This window comes from Salmo salar, chromosome ssa09 (assembly GCF_905237065.1).
Source record: "Salmo salar chromosome ssa09, Ssal_v3.1, whole genome shotgun sequence".
NCBI lineage: Eukaryota > Metazoa > Chordata > Actinopteri > Salmoniformes > Salmonidae > Salmo > Salmo salar.
This window is the reverse complement of record NC_059450.1, coordinates 69,215,940-69,237,090: the sequence shown is the minus strand read 5'-3', so window position 1 is coordinate 69,237,090 and position 21,151 is coordinate 69,215,940. Positions and strand designations below refer to the sequence as shown.

Genomic DNA, 21,151 nt, shown 5'->3' with positions numbered 1-21,151 from the left:
TGTTAAGAGTCAGTGTGGAGGAGGTGTTGTTGCCAATCCTCAAAGCCTGTGGTCGGCCCGTCTGGACGTCCAGAATCCAGTTGCAGAGGCTGGTGTCCAGACCCAGGGCTCTGAGCTTGGAAGGAACAATAGCGTTGAATGCTGAACTATAGTCAATGAACAGCATGCTCACATAGGTGTTTCTCTTGTCCAGATGTGTTATGGCTTTGTGAATAGTGATGGAAATGGCATCTTCTGTGGATATGCTGGAGCGGTGGAAAATTGGAGTTTGTCTGGCCTTGATTTGGGCAATGACCAGCATCTGGAAACACTTAATGATGACCGGGGTGAGTGTGATGGGCGGTAGCCATTTGGGCACGTCACCTTGTTTTTCTTGGGCACTGGGATGATGGTAGTCTCCTTGAAGCAGGTGGGGACTACAGCCTGGGACATGGACAGGTTGAAGATGTCCAAGAAGATGCTCGCTAGCTGGTTAGAGCTGGCTGTAACAATGTATTTGAGAGACAACAAGTGCTCATTGTGCAAATGTATTTCTGTTTTCAATAAACATTTGGAGACAAATTATAGTTTACATATTGTCAACAACCTAAGCCAACCCTGTCTGTTTTGCCCCATAGTTGCGTCAGTTTTGTTGCTAAACAACCAATCCCTCTATTGACATTTCAAAGTGTTGGTTATTCTCGATAGGACTTCTGTAGAAAAACGAACCACTCTGGAATAAAAATCCGGCAGTTCCAAATATGCCCAGCAGATGGGGTTGAGAACACAACTGAAAGAGGTGCAGTGTCATCACCTTTCCAGGAAAATGTCACACGTCCTTAGTTAGTAGTCTAGCCAGGGGTTGTCGTTGTATGTCAAACTATACGAAGAGATAAGGGAGTGACTTTCAGGCTTTCATCAGTGCACACTGTCTAGGCACGGACTTTCTGACGACTAACCTGGGGCTGCACATTGTCATGACAGGAGCAAACGCGAGAATAACCTGAGTGGATTATCACCTGTGGGTTCATTTGAACGCAACGGCAGCGCTGTTTTCGTCATAGACCCCCCAAAAAATCAGACGGAATATTTCTATTGACAGTTTCAGAGATGAGATGAGGCTCACCCATGTCAAATTTGGATGTCTTCTGGCTTCTGTTTTTCTCTCTCTAACCTGGTTCACCGCTTATAATGGAAATGGTAAAATGTCGCACGTGTAACACTAGTTATTAGGCTACAAACTTTAAATTAGACTACAAACTTTCAAAAGGTGAAACGCTTGTGCAGAACTGCTGTATCAGTTTTCTATTGTTTTCGAATGGTAATATTTAAAGATAAATATACAGAACAAAAATATAAACGAAACATGCAACAGTTTCAACGAGTTTACTGAGTTACAGTTCATATAAGGAAATCAGTCAATTGAAATAAATTCATTAGGCTCTAATGTATGGATTTAACATGACTGGGCAGGGGCGCAGCCATGGGTGGGCCTGGGAGTGCATAGGCCCACCCACTGAGGAGCCAGGCCCAGCCAATCAGAATATGTTTTTCCCCCCAAAACGGGCTTTATTACAGACAGAAGACCTCCTGCTTCATCAGCTGTCAGGGTAACTGAGCTCAGACGATCCCACAGGTGAAGAAGCCAGATGTAGAGGTCCTGGGCTGGCGTGGTTACACGTGGTCTTCTGTTGTGAGGCCAATTGGATGTACTGCCAAACTCTCTAAAACAACATGGTAGAGAAATTAACATTAAATTATCTGGCAACATCTCTGGTGGACAGACATTCCTGCAGTCAGCATGCCAATTGCATGCTCCCTCAAAATTTGTCACATATGTGGCATTGTGTTGTGTGACAACACTGCATATTTTAGAGTGGTCTTTTATTGTCCCCAGCACAAGGTGCACCTGTGTAGTGATCATGCTGTTTAATCAGCTTCTTGATATGCCACACCTGACAGGCGGATGGATTATCTTGGCAAAGGAGAAATGCTCACTAACAGGAATGTAAACAAATCTGTGCACAGCATTTGAGAGAAATAAGCTTTTTGTGCATATGGAACATTTCTGGGATCTTTTATATCAGCTCATGAAACATGGAACCAACACTTTACATGTTGCGTTTATATTTTTGTTCAGTATATTTGATATATTGATTGATATGTTGAATTGTATACCTACAGTTGAAGTCGGAAGTTTAAATACACCTTAGCCAAATACATTTAAACTCAATTTTTCACAATTCCTGACATTTAATCCTAGTAAAAATTCCCTGTCTTAGGTCAGTTTGGATCACCACTTCATTTTCAGAATGTGAAATGTCAGAATAATAGTAGAGAGAATGATTTATTTCAGCTTTTATTTCTTTCATCACATTCCCAGTGGGTCAGAAGTTTACATACACTCAATTAGCATTTGGTAGCATTGCCTTTAAATTGTTTAAATTGTGTCAAACGTTTCAGGTAGCCTTCCACAAGTTCCCTCAATAAATTGGGTGAATTTTGGCCCATTCCTCCTGACAGAACTGGTGTAACTGAGTCAGGTGTGTAGGCCTCCTTGCTCGCACACACTTTTTCAGTTCTGCCCACAAATGTTCTATAGGTTGAGGTCAGGGCTTTGTGATGGCCACTCCAATACCTTCACTTTGTTGTCCTTAAGCCATTTTGGAAGTATGCTTGGGGTCATTGTCCATTTGGAAGACCCATTTGCGACCAAGTTTTAACTTCCTGACTGATGTCTTGAGATGTTGCTTCAAAATATCCACATAATTTTCATTCCTCGTGATGCCATCTATTTTGTAAAGTACACCAGTCCCTCCTGCAGCAAAGCACCCCCACAACATGATGCTGCCACCCCCGTGCTTCATGGTTGGGATGGTGTTCTTCGGCTTGCAAGCATCCCCCTTTTTCCTCCAAAACATAACGATGGTCATTATGGCCAACAGTTCTATTTTTGTTTCATCAGACCAGAGGACATTTCTCCAAAAAGTACGATAAATGTCCTTTGCTGTTGTTCTGGGATTGATTTGCACTTTTCGCACCAAAGTACATTCATCTCTAGGAGACAGAACGCATCTTCTTCCTGAGCGGTATGACAGTTGCGTGGTCCCATGGTGTTTATACTTATTGTTTGTACAGATGAATGTGCTACCTTCAGGCGTTTGGAAATTGCTCCCAAGAATGAACCAGACTTGTGGAGGTGTACAATTCTTTTTCTGAGGTTTTCACTGATTTCTTCTGATTTTCCCATGATGTCAATCAAAGAGGCACAGAGTTTGAAGGTAGGCCTTGAAATACATCCACAGGTACATCTCCAATTGACTCAAATGATGTCAATTAGCCTATCAGAAGCTTCTAAAGCCATGCCATAATGTTCTGGAATTTTCCAAGCTGTTTAAAGGCACAGTCAACTTAGTTTATGTGAACTTCTGACCCACTGGAATTGTGATACAGTGAATTATAAGTGAAATAATCTGTCTGTAAACAATTGTTGGAAAAATGACTTGTGTCATGCACAAAGTAGATGTCCTAACCGACTTGCCAAAACTATAGTTTGTTAACAAGAAATTTGTGGAGTGGTTGAAAAACTAGTTTTAATGACTCCAACCTAAGTGTATGTAAACTTCTGACTTCAACTGTATATACCTTCCAATGGTTCCAATCTGGAGGTAGGCCTATTTCCATGATTCTGCAACCCCAGATCACTCAACCTGTTCTTACAATCAGAAATGTACACCAGGTGCAACAAACGTCAATTTGATTCTAGCTCCTCTCTTTCTTCTCTCTCTCTCTCTCTCTCTCTCTCTCTCTCTCTCTCTCTCTCTCTCTCTCTCCATCTCTCTCTCCCCTCTATCTCTCACACACATGCACACAGAGTAAAAGTAATGGTGACTTTATACCATGGTACCAGTTTTACATGATGTAATACTTCAATGACCTAAAGACTACTAAAGTGTGAATTCCTTGTTTTCTGGGAAATGTACACACCATTCCACTTGCCCCTTTCCTGCTTTAGGCGTTTAACCCGGCAACTAAAACACCAGGAGTGTCCTTTGAGGAACTATGTAGTATGAATGGGGTTGTCATGGAAATCCCAGAAGTGGAATGGGACTATGGGTGGATTATCTTAATTAATTTTGGGGGGAGGAGTAAGCGTGTGTGTGTTTGTGTGTGTGGTTATTCTACTGTACATGCAGTTTGCTGAGCTATACCTTTTGTTATCCTGCACCCAACTACTCAATACTTCAGAAAATTTGATGTCACGGAAGTTTTTTCAAATCCATGCATTAAACATAGACTTGTAACTGTTATCCACTCTCTAAATGTTTCTATCTCTCCTCCCGACTCTTTCTGTCATGCAACTGTATGTGTGGGTCCGTGTGTGTGTGTGTAGACAAGGGTGAACCCCCCTACGACCCTAAGATGATCCAGCTGTATGATCGTCTGCTGGCTGCAGAGTCCAGGGGGGAGCTGGTGTACAGGGAGCTCAGCAGTCTGCTGACCAGCCTGAGGAACCTCACCACACCAAACAACAACTCCTCCACTAATATCACAGGTGAGGTGACAGAGCCAAGTTATCATCAGTATACATTTAGATCATAGGTGATTTTCTTTCTTTCTTTTTCTTTCTTTCTTTCTTTCTTTCTTTCTTTCTTTCTTTCTTTCTTTCTTTCTTTCTTTCTTTCTTTCTTTCTTTCTTTCTTTCTTTCTTTCTTTCTTTCTTTCTCTTTCCTTATTTGCATCTCTCTCTCCTCCCAAGTTTGTTTACTTTTATGAAGCCAAGATAAGCCTTTTAAACATTGCCAACAACACTAATCAAATGACCTCTCTCCGCACTCTGTTAAAGTACTGCTGTAATAAAAAAGGATGAAGTGTTTTTTATGTCTGACCGTTCGTTGTGTGTTTGGTTTGGTTACTGGTGGTGTGGAGTGTAGAAGGACTGATAAAGAGAAGACTCGGTCTGCTTTCCTCCAGACTGACCAATGCCTACCTCTACCTGCCCCACCTACGGGACCACGCAGACAGTCTGAATCCTAACATTGTCCTGGGACAGGGCCGGACTGGAGGTGAAAGACACATCCTTCTGTCTTAATCCCTGTGTGTGTGTGTGTGTGTGTAAAAATGTATTACATGTAAAAATGTGTCTGCGTTAACATGTCCTCTTTGACAAACAGGAGGGGTTGTGTTAAAGTGAGAGGCTACACAACCTGGTGTGGATTTCACCCTGTAACCTCTATCCACCCACTTCACCCTCCCTGATCTGTGTGGACTTTATTCCTCCTTCACCAGAACGTCACCTGTGTTATCAATAGCTCTGGAAATATGAAATATGCAGCAGATAAGGCTATTTACTGTGTTCTTTCCTTCCTTCCCTCCCTGTGTGTGTGCGTGTGCGTCAGTGTCCCTGGTATTGGGGATCCCTACAGTGAAGCGTCAGAAGCAGAGCTACTTGGTTAGCACCCTGAACTCCCTCCTCTATGACCTTTCACCTTCTGAACGAGAAGACACCGTCATCATCGTCTTTGTTGCAGAGGTAACTTGCTCACATACCCTGATAGAGGCACATGGACACACGTGATAGTCTTTTCCAATCAAACCTCACTTAAAGTCAATAACGATTGGGGCCCCATCAGGTCATTTAGAAGTGTCTTTCTAGATGTTAAGCATAAGAGGCAGTGACTTTGTAGATGGGGTAATGTGTGCTTCCGAGTGGCGCAGCGGTCTAAGCCACTGCAATTCGGTGCTAGAAGCGTCACTACAGACCCTGGTTTGATTCCAGGCTGTATCACAACCGGCTGTGATTGGGAGTCCCATAAGGCGGTTCACAAATGGCCCAGCGTCATCCAGGTTAGGGTTTGGCTGATGAACGCCATCATTGTAAATAAGAATTTGTTCTTAACTGACTTGCCTAGTTAAATAAAGGTTGAATTAAAATAAAAATGAAATAAATGTGGCTTGAGGTTGGGGCCCCAGACTTTGGCCAGGTCTCTCCCTAGGGTCAAACCGACCTATTATTATTAAAGCAGAAAATAGAGGGATTAGGATGAGAAAAAGAAAGTGATTAGATTCCATCTAAAGACCTGCTTAACCTATTGAATGTGTGACCGTGCCTTTCAGAACCTGAGGTGTGTATGCTTTAACACTAGACTTAAACTACAGAAACTGACGCGCGCGTAACAGGAATTTCCTGTTCTTCATTTCAAGACCTAAAGCCGTTTCATCTCCTAATGTTTAACTGTGATCACTCGCGTAACAACTACCCTGCAACTGCTTAGCATATTTGCTTTCCAACTCAAAGGTTTGCCCAATTGATGGTAACTTTGTGTAGTGGTTGTGTGTCTGAGGGTATGAGCACACACAGGAGTCAAGACACAAGATACCTTCAGTATATTGTAGCTCTCATGTTTCATCTATACTGATTCTATTGCACACGAACACACCACTCTTAGTAATATGACCTCATGTTTACACTTTCACTGGATTTCCCCTTCTCATGAATTTCCGCTTCTCATGAATTTCCCCTTCTCTCTGTCTCTTTATTTCAGATGGATGCAGAATACGTCAACACCGTAGCAGAACTCATAACGCATAAGTGAGACGTTTTGGTTGTTTTGGATATTAGTTGGACTGTTTTGGCTGTTTTTTTGTTTGTTGTTAGTCTGTTTCTTCAATGTGTTTTGTAGTTTACCTGTGTTTGCCTGTTGTGTGTGGCTGTAGTTTTCCTAAGGATGTGCACTCAGGCCTGTTGGAGGTAGTGTCCCCTTCTCAGTACTTCTACCCCAACTTCCGCAGACTCAGGGAAACCTTTGGAGACTCCAAGGATAGAGTCAAGTGAGAAACGGACGCATGCACAACCAAACACAACACAACCCAACCCAACACATACAGATGTGTGGTCTTAAAATCATGAAAATAAAAAAGTCTAACACATCATGTATACCTGAAGTAAGTGGTTTGTATTGTGGTTGTTTTCAGATGGCGCACCAAGCAGAACTTGGACTACAGCTACCTGATGCTCTACGCACATGAGAAGGGAACCTATTATGTACAGGTGGGGGTCAGAGTTCAACTTCTCTGATTGGTCAGTCAGTCTGTCTGTGTAACTGTATGTGAGTTGTTGCATTTAAATGTGAATTTAGAAAGTGAATTGAAATCATATTTTTATGAACACATCCTCATTGAAAGAATATGTGTTGTCAGTTGGAAGATGACATCGTGGCTAAGCCTGGTTACTCTCAGGCCATGAAAACATACGTCAGATCACTGGCCTCGGATGACTGGATGTTCCTGGAGTTCTCTCAGCTCGGCTTCATCGGTGAGTCTGTGTGTGTGTGTGTGTGTGTGTGTGTGTGTGTGTGTGTGTGTGTGTGTGTGTGTGTGTGTGTGTGTGTGTGTGTGTGTGTGTGTGTGTGTGTGTGTGTGTCTGTCTGGAAAAGGAGGTCGTAGTTGATCGTTTTTAGATAAACACTTGTTTCTACTGTAGGACAACTGTGGAAACGAAAGCAGGTGAACACATGCAATTTATTTATTACCTTCAGTTCATGAGGTTATTTACTGAGAAAACACACTCACAGGTGTGGATATGTACCAGTGGAGGCTGCTGGGGGGAGGATGGCTCATAATAATGGCTGGAATGGAGTCACTGGAAACCATATGTTTGATACCATTCCATTTACTCCATTCCAGCCATTATTATGAGCCATCCTCCCCTCATCAGCCTCCACTGGTATGTACAATATACTCATGACTCTTCTTCCTTGTCATAAAGTCATTTTATTTTAATTTGTGGGTTTGTGTGTGTGCTTGTGTCTGCATCAGGCAAGATGTTCCGAGCCCGTGATCTACCAATGATAGCAGAGTTCTTTCTGATGTTCCACAAAGACAAGCCCATTGATTGGCTGTTGGACCACATTCTGTGGGTGAAGGCTTGCAACCCAGAAAAAGATGAGGTGAGTAGTGCTCAGCAAAATAAAGTATTCTGTTCAAGAGAATGAAATGCAAACGATGATCTAATGTAGAGTCCACGCGTCTGACAAACCTGAGTTTGTGAGTGAACAATTCCTTTATTTGATGGAGAGTTGATGGGCTTTTCATCTTGTTTTGTCCTGTCCAGAAAGACTGCAACCTGCAGAAGGGCCTGCTAAAGCCGAGATATAAACCCTCTCTGTTTCAACATGTAGGCCTTCACTCCTCTCTGCCTGGGAAAGTACAGAAACTGAAAGTAAGATTATCTCTCTGGTGTGTTTGTGCAAGATAAACTCAGTTAGTGGCAGTTATAATTAAAATGTCTCTCTCTCTCCATTGTGTTTGAGCAGGATAAGGACTTTGGGAAGGTGCCACTGTTTGCTGCCCACAGTAACCCTCCTGCAGAGCTGAGCAGTAGTCTGAAGCACTACCAGCAGCACACTCTGGAGAGGGCCTATGAGGGCCAGGACTTCTTCTGGGGCCTGACCCCTACCGCTGAAGACTTCATCCTGCTCAGCTTCGCGCAGCCACGCACTGTCACCGGGTCAGTGGACACACACACACGCACACACCCACACAGTAGCCTACACCAGGCATGTGAACGTGAACACCAGGCACGGGAACGTGAACACCAGGCACGGGAACGTGAACACCAGGCACGTGAACGTGAACACCAGGCACGTGAACGTGAACACCAGGCACGGGAACGTGAACACCAGGCACGTGAACGTGAACACCAGGCTCGTGAACAGATATCGGTAGCCCTTTGTCCTCTTGTGAAAAAAGAACCCTTAAAGATTGGTGGTATTTTCTTTCATTAATAACTTTTTTATTTTCAGACTTGTTTCTCTATTGTAGCTTTAAATGTAACAAACTGCTTTGGAAATGAATACGATAAATGACTTTGGAGTTGCTAGCATGTGTCGTGTCACGGTCAGGGACAGGATAGGGGCACGTGTAGTTCAACTGTCTGCAGCAGAACAAATTCAAATCAACTAAAGACTAGTAAGCTAGCTGTTTCATCTCTCACACACACACACACACACACACACACACACACACACACACACACACACACACACACACACACACACACACACACACACACACACACACACACACACACACTTTTATTTGAACTTCAACCACAGGTCACATTTAAAAAATGGCCTTCCCGACGCTGACTCCAGTTCCATCTGTGTGCTTGCCTGTATAAAGGTTGTGGAACAGGACTTTGTCTTCCACTTGTCACACTCCCTCTCACAATGGACTCCAATAGGTCCTGTTTGAAATGCCCTGATGCAAGCAGTTTGCTACACCCGCAATAACATCTGCTAAATATGTGTATGCGATCAATAAAATGTTATTTGATTTAATCCTACACTATCATTAGACACACAGGGAACGTCTCAAAGCAACTAGAATGGAGTTAAAGGCAATTACGAGTTATGAGCAAATACATTCTAGGTATTGAGTGAGTTGACACTTGTTGATCGTGGTCATTTATGGCATGAGAGGGATATATGACAGAGGTATATTCTATTTTGACCAGTCAGCCCAACTGTTGCAATTCTACAGTAGGTAATGACTCCTATCATCCAATCTTGTCTCTCAAGGTACCTGTTTCGCAGTGGAAACATTGAGATCAACGGAGACAAGTTTTATAACACCACCGTGGAGGTGCTCCCTAGTGATGTGAGTGCCATGGAAGTCATACTAACTGCAGAGTGAGTGAGTGAGTGAGTGAGTGAGTGAGTGAGTGAGTGAGTGAGTGAGTGAGTGAGTGAGTGAGTGAGTGAGTGAGTGAGTGAGTGAGTGAGATCTCTGGTGACTGCAGTGTCATGGAGCTGGTCTAAGAGACTGATGTGACTCTCAGGTGTCAGGTCCTGGGGACTAAGTAACAAGATAACAGGAAACACCAACCACCACATGCTATCTGCTAACACGCTGCTGGCCTGTGTGTGTGTGTGTGTGTGTGTGTGTGTGTGTGTGTGTGTGTGTGTGTGTGTGTGTGTGTGTGTGTGTGTGTGTGTGTGTGTGTGTGTGTGTGTGTGTGTGTGTGTGTGTGTGTTTGAGATAAATCAACACAAAATATGATACTTTCACTCCTGTCCATACTCCGCTACAGTCTTATACAAAGTAAAAATGAAAGAATCACACAGTGTTCATAATGTCATCAATATAATCGTCAGTGTGTCTTGGTACCTTCGGTAGCTCTAACGTCAATCACTATCAAACGATATGAGCACAATCCCCAACATTCCGTAACTAGTCTGGTGACTTGTGAGTCTCACAAATAGAACACTGGAAATCGTGTGTATTGCAGATGGGAAATCATATAAATATGCTAAGCATTGTGTTAATTACTCTTAAATGAATTTGAACGTTATGTATCTTAAACATTCCCATTCTAGTTCTAGTGTTATAGCGGAAGTGTTCCATAGACTTCTGATCATATCGTGGTTGTGTGGCTATTTTAAATTATACTAATTTGAATGACTGTACTCCATAGAACTTCAGTTATCTTATGGTTGTGTTTCGTAGAACTATTCAAATATAGCTCTATTTGTATAGTTCTGTGGAGCAGAACCATCGTCATAGTGCAATGAATGTGGACATAGATTTTGCGTTATACAGGTTTGCTGAATGCGATCTGAGACAGTGAAGACATAGGTCCATTGTAACACAGTTTAACATGTATTTTTCCTCTCCAGAGCTCGGTGAGAGACAGACTGGTGGGTGGCCAGTCTCCTCAATACGAAGGATCTTACGGAGGCTTCATAGTGATTGGTACATGACTTTTAATATTCTTATTCCTGGTCAGGTGATGTGGTCGGGAAAAACTCTGATCTCCTTTTATTGCTAGTGGTTTCTCTGTCATCTCTGGCCTTATAGACACAAACACTTGTCAGGGTAAGACGAGCAGGCACACCTCCATCAAGGTGTTGTTCTGTATCTGGATTATTCGGAATCATAGAAATACAATAACTAGAATAGCTATCGGACTCTACCCTGGTAGTGTCTATGTGGTGGGGGTTGGTTGTCTGTATAACTGTACCTTTGACCCTCATAATGCCTTCTGTGATTGAGGTGCAAATAGAGAGATAAGGAATGACTAAGCTTTGCCGAATCATAAATCACCTCAAAGGAGAATGGAAACACTAGGCTTTAGAAATCCAGCTAATTGTAACTGTAAATCGCTATATTGGCATTATTGCATCATCGATAGTTGAGTTTTTGAAGGCCTGAATTTACTGAGACCATAACCTCTGTGTACATTAATGAACATACTTTGCTGGTGTCAAAAACATGATACAAATTTTGAAAGCTGAGAAATAGCCCTTTCAAATGATATGATATACAATAGCACCACATCAATCAAGAAACATCTGTCATTTACACATCTTCCTAATGAAGAACGAGAAAGATTTAGAGCATATTGAGCCTTATTTTATAAGGGTTGAAAATTGGAATAGTAATACCTTTTACTGTGATTGAGATACAGCTGTTTTAGTGAACAGTGGTATTTTTCTAGAATTCTATGGATCTTCTGTGATCAGACACTTATCTGGATAGCATATTAAACACATATATTCACCGAAACATATTACAAATTGCATTTATTCTTACATATGATAAGGAAAGACATACACAAGTAATATATTATCAATAAAACAACTTTATTAAAAGAATACGGTTAGGGGAATACATTGTCTCATTCAAACCTGAAAACAAGGTGCAAATTGCATCGCTATCATAACCAAAACATTATACAACAATCTCAGGGATATTGTTTTCCAAATTCAACTGGAATAAAATAAATATGATAATATTAAAGCATATTATAGAGTAGTCTTCCAGTACATTGAAGTTCACTTAGTCCATAACTGAAATAATAAGATTTATGGAGAGAGCGAGAGAGACGAGGGAGAGGTAAGGGATAGGTAGAAGAGGGGATGGCAGGTGAGGAGAAAGAATGAGAGAGGTACATAGCGCTAATAGTACATCACAATAATACATTCAAAAAAAGGTAACCGTTTCATATTTGATAGTCCATAACTGAAATAATATGCTAATGTATGCCTGTAAGTAGCAAAGTCACAAAAATGTCCAAACGCCTGAAGGTACATAGTTCATCTGTACAAACAATAGTACGCAAGTATAAACACCATGGGACCACGCAGCCGTCATAGCGCTCAGGAAGGAGATGCGTTCTGTCTCCTAGAGATGAATGTGCTTTGAGGCGAAAAGTGCAAATCAATCCCAGAACAACAGCAAAGCACCTTGTGAAGATGATGGAGGAAATAGGTACAAACGTATCTATATCCGCAGTCAAACGAGTCTTATATCGACATAACCTGAAAGGCCACTCAGCAAGGAGGAAGCCACTGCTCCAAAACCGCCATAAAAAAGCCAGACTACGGTTTGCAAATGCACATGGGGACAAAGATCATACTTTTGGTCGAAATGTCCTCTGGTCTGATGAAACAGAAATAGAACTGTTTGGCCATAATGACCATTGTTATGTTTGGAGGAAAAAGGGGGAGGCTTGCAAGCTGAAGAACACCATCCCAACCATGAAGCACGGGGGTGGCAGCATCATGTTGTGCGGGTGCTTTGCTGCAGGAGGGACTGGTGCACTTCACAAAATAGATGACATCACGAGGAATGAAAATTATGTGGATATATTGAAGCAACATCTCAAGACATCAGTCAGGAAGTTAAAACTTGGTCGCAAATGGGTCTTCCAAATGGACATTGACCCCAAGCATACTTCCAAAGTTGTGGCAAAATGGCTTAAGGACAACAAAGTCAAGGTATTGGAGTGGCCATCACAAAGCCCTGACCTCAACCTATAGAAATTTGTGGGCAGAACTGAAAAAGCGCTTGCGAGCAAGGTGGCCTACAAACCTGACTCAGTTACACCAGCTCTGTCAGGAGGAATGGGCCAAAATTCACCCAACCTATTGTGGGAAGCTTGTGGAAGGCTACCCGAAATGTTTGACCCAAGTTAAACAATTTAAAGGCAATGCTACCAAATACTAATTGAGTGTATGTAAACTTCTGACCCACTGGGAATGTGATGAAAGAAATAAAAGCTGAAATAAATCATTCTCTCTACTATTATTCTGGCATTTCACATTCTTTAAATGAAGTGGTGATCCAAACTGACCTAAGACAGGGAATTTTTACTAGGATTAAATGTCAGGAAACTTGAAAAACTGAGTTTAAATGTATTTGGCTAAGGTGTATGTAAACTTACGACTTCAACTGTAGCTATTTTCATTTAGGGTTAGGCTTCAGGCTTAGGCTACATGACTTACTGTATTCAACAGCCAGCAGGCTTAGCTACTATTTTTTGGAATCGTATGACATATCACAGATAAACCGACACCTAATGAGATTTTACTGGTAAAATAGCAATCCTGCAGCAGACCTCTCTGGCTGGCAAATCACTAGCCAGTTCATTTAACTCTGAATAATGCCTAATGACAAATGTAATTCAAATTGTCCATATGAGCATTTTATGTACAGCTATCAAAGAAAACATTAAAAAGACAAAACAAGGGAAGTGATAAATTATGTAGGCTAGGCAGCTAGCTGACTGTCTACTCGGCTTGTTATCAGAAGTTAATTTTACAGGACTCATCTTATCAATCGGAATAAATACTCTAAAATTGAAATATTATAATTACCAACATCAAAACAAATTGTATACAGTTTCTTACCTTAGCTGTCAAAGTTGTGAGAAACCTTTCAGGTCCAGTGGAGGCAAGGCAACTCCTGTTGGCAGCATTCACTTTCAGTCCCCAAGGCAAAACTCACAATTTGCTCAACCCTGCCAATGATGCATTGGCATCAGTCATTACTATGGCAATTCAAGATAGTGCTACTCATACCTCTAATAAACTATATTCAAGATCAAAATCCTAAAAATAGAGATGTTTAAATGCACATGTTTAGTATTAGTGGATTGAATACATCTCTTTAATTTAGCTATTTGATTAAATGTCCTTGTTTTTGAATGAAAATCTTTTTTTTTGTCCATTTAAAATAACATCAAATTGATCAGAAATACAGTGTAGACATTGTTAATATTGTAAATTATTCTAGCTGGAAACGGCAGATTTTTATATGTTCAGTGTTTTACTCACAAGCCTCACGGGCCTCGTTTGAAGTCGGTATTGCCAATATGTCAACATCTGTCTGTAGCGTCCTAACAGTTTGACCTACAAACTAATATGACCGCAAAACACCAGTGTCAACGTCAACAGCGAAGAGGCGACTCCGGGATGCTGGCCTTCTAGGCAGAGTAGCAAAGAAAAAAACATATCTCAGACTGGCCAATAAAAATAAAAGATTAAGATGGGCAAAAGAACAGACACTGGCCAGAGATATGGCTTTTTCTTTGCTGCTAGTTGAGGACTTGTAAGGCGTCTGTTTCTCAAACTAGACACTATAATGTACTTGTCCTCTTGCTCAGTTGTGCACCGGGGCTTCCCACTCCACTTTCTATTCTGGTTAGAGCCAGTTTGCGCTGTTCTGTGAAGGGAGTAGTACACAGCGTTTTACGAGATCTTCCATTTCTTGGCAATTTCTCGCATGGAATAGCCTTCATTTCTCAGAACAAGAATAGACTGACGAGTACTTTGTTTCTGGCCATTTTGAGCCTGTAATGGAACCCAGAAATGCTGATGCTCATGATACTCAACTAGTTTAAAGAAGGCCAGTTTTATTGCTTCTTTTATCAGAACAACAGTTTTCAGCTGTGCTAACATAATTGCAAAAGGGTTTTCTAATGATCAATTAGCCTTTTAAAATTATAAACTTGGATTAGCTAACACAATGTGCCATTGGAACACAGGAGTGATGTTTCAGCCGTTTCCAGCTACAATAGTCATTTACAACATTAACAATGTCGACACTGTATTTTTGATCAATTTGCTGTTATTTTAATGAACAAAAATGTTGCTTTTCTTTCAAAAACAAGGACATTTCTAAGTGACCCCAAACTTTAATGGTAGTGTGTAATATATATATATATATATATATATATATATATATAAGTGTCTGGCCTATATTGAAGTGTCTGGCCTATATCTAAGAGATCTGAGAAAGCCCAGGATATTATCCCCCCCGAAATTGACCCATATTTAACCCCTTTTTTTGGGCACTAGAGTACTTCCATATGTACTATCATTCACTTTTTTTAAACTGCTATCGGGTTACCTTCCGTCTTGTGAGGCTTGTCGGCGTCGTAGAGCAAAACAACTGACATGTACATGTTTGTGAGAATCTCAGATTTCGATGGCGAGATCATATTAGTTTGTAGGCCAACCTTTTAGGACGCTACAGACAGAAGTTGACACAGACAAAGCCTGTGAAGCTTGTGGGGGTCATAGAGTAAAACACTGACCATATACAGTGCATTGGGTAAGTATTCAGACCCCTTGACTTGTTACGTCACAGCCTTATTCTAAAATGTATGAAATTGTTTTTCCCCCCCTCACCAAGCTACACACAATACCCTATAATGACAAAAATGGTGCCAGGTTTCCTCCATACGTGACGCTTGGCATTCAGGCCAAAGAGTTCAATCTTGGTTTCATCCAACCAGAGAATCTTGTTTCTCAGTCCTTTAGATGCCTTTTGGCAAACTCCAAGCGGGCTGTCATGTGGCTTTTACTGAGTGGCTTCCGTCTGGCCACTCTACCATAAAGGCCTGATTGGTGGAGTGCTGCAGAGATGGTGGTTCTCCCATCTCCACAGAGGAACTCTAGAGCTCTGTCAGAGTGACCATCGGGTTCTTGGTCACCTCCCGGACCGAGGCCCTTCTCCCCTGATTGCTCAGTTTGGCTGGGGGGCAGCTCTAGGAAGAGTCTTGGTGGTTCCAAACTTCTTCCATTTAAGAATGATGGAGGCCACTGTGTTCTTGAAGACCTTCAATGCTCCAGAATTGTTTTGGTACCCTTCTCCAGATCTGTCCCCCGACACAATCCTGTCACGCACAATTCCTTCAACCTCATGGCTTGGTTTTTGCTCTGACATGCACTGTCAACTGTGGGACCTTACATAGACATGTGTGTGCCTTTCCAAATCAGGTCCAAACAATTGAATTTACCGCAGGTGGACTCCAATCAAGTTGTAGAAACATCTCAAGGATGATCAATGGAAACAGGATGCACCTGAGCTCAATTTCGAGTCTCGTAGCAAAGGGTCTGAATACTTAGGTATTTTTAATACATTTGAAAACATTTCTAAAAACCTGTTTTTGCTTTGTCATGATGGGGTATTGTGTGTAGATTGACAAGGATTTTTATTTTTATTTATTAATCAATTTTAGAATAAGGCTGTAATGTAACAAAATGTGGAAAAAGTCAAGGGGTCTGAAAACTTTCTAAAGGCACTGTATGTATTCATGAGTCTCACCTTTTGATGTTGGGGGTCACATTCGTTTGTGAGAAGACCGATTGTCAGTTTAAACAGATGGATTATGACAGGGATTTTTATTATTATACTACCGGTAGTTACATTTACACAGGGGTTGTGGACATCGACTCTATATTAATTAGCTGGTACACACCTGATATAAGACCCAATTGTTGAAGAGCCAGAAGGAGGGAAAGCTAAGGGAGACGGATATAGAGTTACAAGGAGACCGAGAGTGAGAAGTAGTCTTGGAAATACTAGACCTAGGGCGGCAACAGCAGTAGGACTGGGATTAATGACTGATTCTCTTGGTGACTTCAAAAAGGGAGAAAAAAATAATAATAACATCCTCTTCAGAAAGACAACTCTCCCAACATATCACTACTTAGACATACCTAAACAACGCGATTCGAAACCAAAGTTTGCAGGCGAAAACCTTTGCAGTGGTTTTAGTGAAGTTGATGCAAACTTGCCACTTGCGAAATGCACTCAGTCAAAATAACCTTCACTTGCTTGGTACTATCTTGTGTCCAGGGTATGTTTAAACAAGCTACTGTGTCCTGATGTCCCAACTCCGCCTTTTCCTGTAAAAACTGAAGTTGTATAGTACTGATATGGTACAAGGGCCCTATTCAATCCGCATTGAGCTTTTAAAGCGGGATTGAAATGTAAAGTCAATGCTCCCCTTAATGGCAGAAATCCATCTAGCACGTTGGGGGGCGATGAAACAACGGAGTCCCATTCGTTTTCAATGAAGGGAGGCGAAGTGGGCGGGGACCGTTGGATGACGCAAACATGGGCGATGGAGCGTGAACAAGGTGGGGACCAAAGTTGAGGAAAGTGGAACTTTTGTTGCGTACTCCGCGATGTTGCATTGCTGTTGACCAATCAAAGCTCACTATATAGTTTCCAGCCCCTACTGGATTGGCTGTTGATACCAAGCACTACCTAACCTGCTTGCTAACACCGACATGAGGGCGAAGCTAGCGTGCTAGCCGTATAGTGGATCACTGCTGTAAGTGAGAAGGGTCGTCAATAATTGCCACAAAGTCATAAACCCCACATATATCTTCAATTTATCTTCTTAAAATGTGAATTAAACTTAACCACACCGCTAACCATATGCCTAACCCTAACCTTAAATTAAGACCAAAAATATGACTTTTTATGATATAGACAATTTTGTGGCTGTGGTAACTAGTGGAAACCAGTGAGAAGGGGAGAGAGAAAGAGAGAGAGAGAGAGAGAGAGAGAGAGAGAAATTACAGTACCAACACAGCAGAGGAGAACAAAGGATCAGACACACCTTGAAGCCTTCCATTGATGTCAGAGTCCAATCCATTCATACATAACCAACAGACTTCCTCATAGACAATAGTCTCATATGAAACTCCAATTGTTAAAAGGTTATATCCCACTGTGGGATGTTTTGTACATGACTGGTTATAGAGTCGATTACTGTTATAATAGACTGTATATTCTGCCAGGGGTTTTCAGAATAATGCTACATTCAGGTTACTAATATGTTATTGAATGTTTGTCTTGTTTGTAGGTTCCTTTGTGGATGGGATGGCTGAGGGACAGATAGACGCACAGATGCAGCCCATCTCTGCTTTACGTCTGCTGGTACACAGCGACTCTAACGTGTGGGTTCTGCTCAGTGAGGTGAGCTGTGTGCGCGAATGAGGAAGTGACAGGAATTTAGTGTTTTATTAGTTAGTCAATGATTCTCTAGATTTAAAGGTGTGTCCAAACAGCTTGTAGGTGCTGTGTCCTGAAAGATTTGTTTCACGAGAATGACAAGGGCTCTCTTTAGTCCGTATCGCAGAAGTTCAGCATTAATGGTGTGATTGAAATTTAAAGGCAACATTCCCGCGTTAGGGAAGACTGCATTCATAGTAAACTCTGCAAATGTCAGCTCAATAGGAAATTACCTTTACATTTCTATTGAACAGAGCCCTAATTCACATTCCTACAGAGTTCCCTCTCTTAACTTAGAGGGAACTCTGTGAACTTATTTACAATAACCATGAGTGTGTCTTGGTACCTTCAGTAGCTCTGGTGTCAATCACGATCAAACGATATGAGAACAATCCCTAACATTCAGTTACAAGTGTGGTGACCATCAACCCCTGCACAAATGAGTGTTACAAATAGAACACTGGAAATCATGTGTATTACAGAAAGAGAAAACAGCAATATATGCCAAGCATTGTGTTAATTACTCTTGACTGATTATGGGGGGCATTAGAGAGTGTGTTTCTGTGTAGGATTACAGCAGCTAAGGTTTGGTTAATGCTCATGTTTGTCCCTGTCTGTCAGATATTTATTAAACTTTGATGACGGGAAGAAACAGGAGAAACCTGAGGGCACGCTCTGCCTGTTACACTCCATACCTGGACCAACAACGACCTCTATTGGACATGGATAGTCAATGCAGTTTCTCTTACCGTCTCACCTGCTACTGAATGGAAGTACACACACACACTGTGGATGTTTTCTTCGCCCTTCGGATACTTTTTCAACCTATGACTATAATGTGAATCTGGAAGAGACAGTTTCAGTTTGTGTGTTCCTAAATGAGTTTGTCAATCAATTTGAGCATTTCCACGTTTGTGGAAGACTTTATACTGGACACCAGCTTTCAGATGCGGCTTTAGTCTACGTTCTGTAGAGGGAAAACATGATTTAACGTGTACAGGGCTATGTTAGAGTATAACAATGACAATTCAGCGAGAGATGATTTGATTGATACCTCCGCTAGTAATGAGTGCAATGTGTTTGTTTGTGTGTGTGTGTGTGGTGTGTGAGAAAAGGATATGGACTGATGCAATGATTGTATGGCTATATTATTGAGGGTTAGTTACATTGTTTGCGCAAGTGTGTGTGAGTTCATGTCTCGGGCCAAAATACTGTTGATCAGGTTCATTCCACAAGTTGGTATTTTGCCATAGGTGCATTTCCCTGGCACTGAACTGCAACTCTGATAGTTTTAATGGGGATCAGTCACTCCACATGTAGGTACTATGTGCTGTATATAAAGAAAGAACATGAAGGCATTCTTGATTGTGGATAGCAATTTAACTGCTTGACAAATTCTCTTGATTTTTTCCAACCTTTAACGTATAAGTAGCAATGGAGGGGAGGATGGCTCATAATAATGGCTGGAACAGAGTAAATGGACTGGCATTAAACACATGGAAACCATGTTTGATGTATTGGATACAATTCCATCAACTCCGCTCCAGTCATTACCACGAGCCCGTCCTCCCCAATTAAGGTGCCACCAATCTCCTGTGATAAGTATCTACAGTGGGGCAAAAAAGTATTTAGTCAGCCACCAATTGTGCAAGTTCTCCAACTTAAAAAGATGAGAGAGGTCTGTAATTTTCATCATAGGTACACTTCAACTATGACAGACAAAATGAGGAAAAGAAATCCAGAAAATCACATTGTAGGATTTTTAATGAATTTATTTGCAAATTATGGTGGAAAATAAGTATTTGGTCACCTACAAACAAGCAAGATTTCTGGCTCTCGCAGACCTGTAACTTCTTCTTTAAGAGGCTCCTTTGTCCTCCACTCGTTACCTGTATTAATGGCACCTGTTTGAACTTGTTATCAGTATAAAAGACACCTGTCCACAACCTCAAACAGTCACACTCCAAACTCCACTATGGCCAAGACCAAAGAGCTGTCAAAGGACACCAGAAACAAAATTGTAGACCTGCACCAGGCTGGGAAGACTGAATCTGCAATAGGTAAGCAGCTTGGTTTGAAGAAATCAACTGTGGGAGCAATTATTAGGAAATGGAAGACATACAAGACCACTGATAATCTCCCTCAATCTGGGGCTCCACGCAAGCTCTCACCCCGTGGGGTCAAAATGATCACAAGAACGGTGAGCAAAAATCCCAGAACCACACGGGGGGACCTAGTGAATGACCTGCAGAGACCTGGGACCAAAGTAACAAAGCCTACCATCAGTAACACACTACGCCGCCAGGGACTCAAATCCTGCAGTGCCAGACGTGTCCCCCTGCTTAAGCCAGTACATGTCCAGGCCTGTCTGAAGTTTGCTAGAGAGCATTTGGATGATCCAGAAGAGGATTGGGAGAATGTCATATGGTCAGATGAAACCAAAATAGAACTTTTTGGTAAAAACCCAATTCATCGTGTTTGGAGGACAAAGAATGCTGAGTTGCATCCAAAGAACACCATACCAACTGTGAAGCATGGGGGTGGAAACATCATGCTTTGGGGCTGTTTTTCTGCAAAGGGACCAGGACGACTGATCCGTGTAAAGGAAATAATGAATGGGGCCATGTATCGTGAGATTTTGAGTGAAAACCTTCCATCAGCAAGGGCATTGAAGATGAAATGTGGCTGGGTCTTTCAGCATGACAATGATCCCAAACACACCGCCCGGGCAACGAAGGAGTGGCTTCGTAAGAAGCATTTCAAGGTCCTGGAGTGGCCTAGCCAGTCTCCAGATCTCAACCCCATAGAAAATCTTTGGAGGGAGTTGAAAGTCCGTGTTGCCCAGCGACAGCCCCAAAACATCACTGCTCTAGAGGAGATCTGCATGGAGGAATGGGCCAAAATACCAGCAACAGTGTGTGTGAAAACCTTGTGAAGACTTACAGAAAACGTTTCACCTGTGTCATTGCCAACAAAGGGTATATAACAAAGTATTGAGAAACTTTTGTTATTGACCAAATACTTATTTTCCACTGTAATTTGCAAATAAATTCATTAAAAATCCTACAATGTGATT

At 41.8% G+C, this 21,151-nt stretch overlaps 1 protein-coding gene across 3 annotated transcripts in view; it reads left to right on the top strand.

Moving 5' to 3' along the window:
- Positions 1–832: 832 nt before the first annotated feature.
- ugl (ureidoglycolate lyase) overlaps positions 833–21,151 on the top strand; it is a 46,487-nt gene continuing 26,168 nt past the window's right edge. For 2 of the 3 annotated variants that reach the window (XM_045723906.1, XM_045723905.1), the window contains exons 1-14: positions 833–1,179; positions 4,373–4,534; positions 4,914–5,045; positions 5,379–5,512; positions 6,525–6,571; positions 6,697–6,810; positions 6,955–7,030; positions 7,180–7,294; positions 7,798–7,928; positions 8,093–8,200; positions 8,295–8,488; positions 9,561–9,639; positions 10,659–10,734; positions 17,927–18,039. In XM_045723906.1, coding sequence (XP_045579862.1) covers positions 1,095–1,179; positions 4,373–4,534; positions 4,914–5,045; positions 5,379–5,512; positions 6,525–6,571; positions 6,697–6,810; positions 6,955–7,030; positions 7,180–7,294; positions 7,798–7,928; positions 8,093–8,200; positions 8,295–8,488; positions 9,561–9,639; positions 10,659–10,734; positions 17,927–18,039 — 1,566 coding nt within the window. In that variant the 5' untranslated portion in view covers positions 833–1,094. The remainder of the gene's footprint in view (positions 1,180–4,372; positions 4,535–4,913; positions 5,046–5,378; positions 5,513–6,524; positions 6,572–6,696; positions 6,811–6,954; positions 7,031–7,179; positions 7,295–7,797; positions 7,929–8,092; positions 8,201–8,294; positions 8,489–9,560; positions 9,640–10,658; positions 10,735–17,926; positions 18,040–21,151) is intronic. The other variant, XM_045723907.1, reaches the window with a different exon arrangement.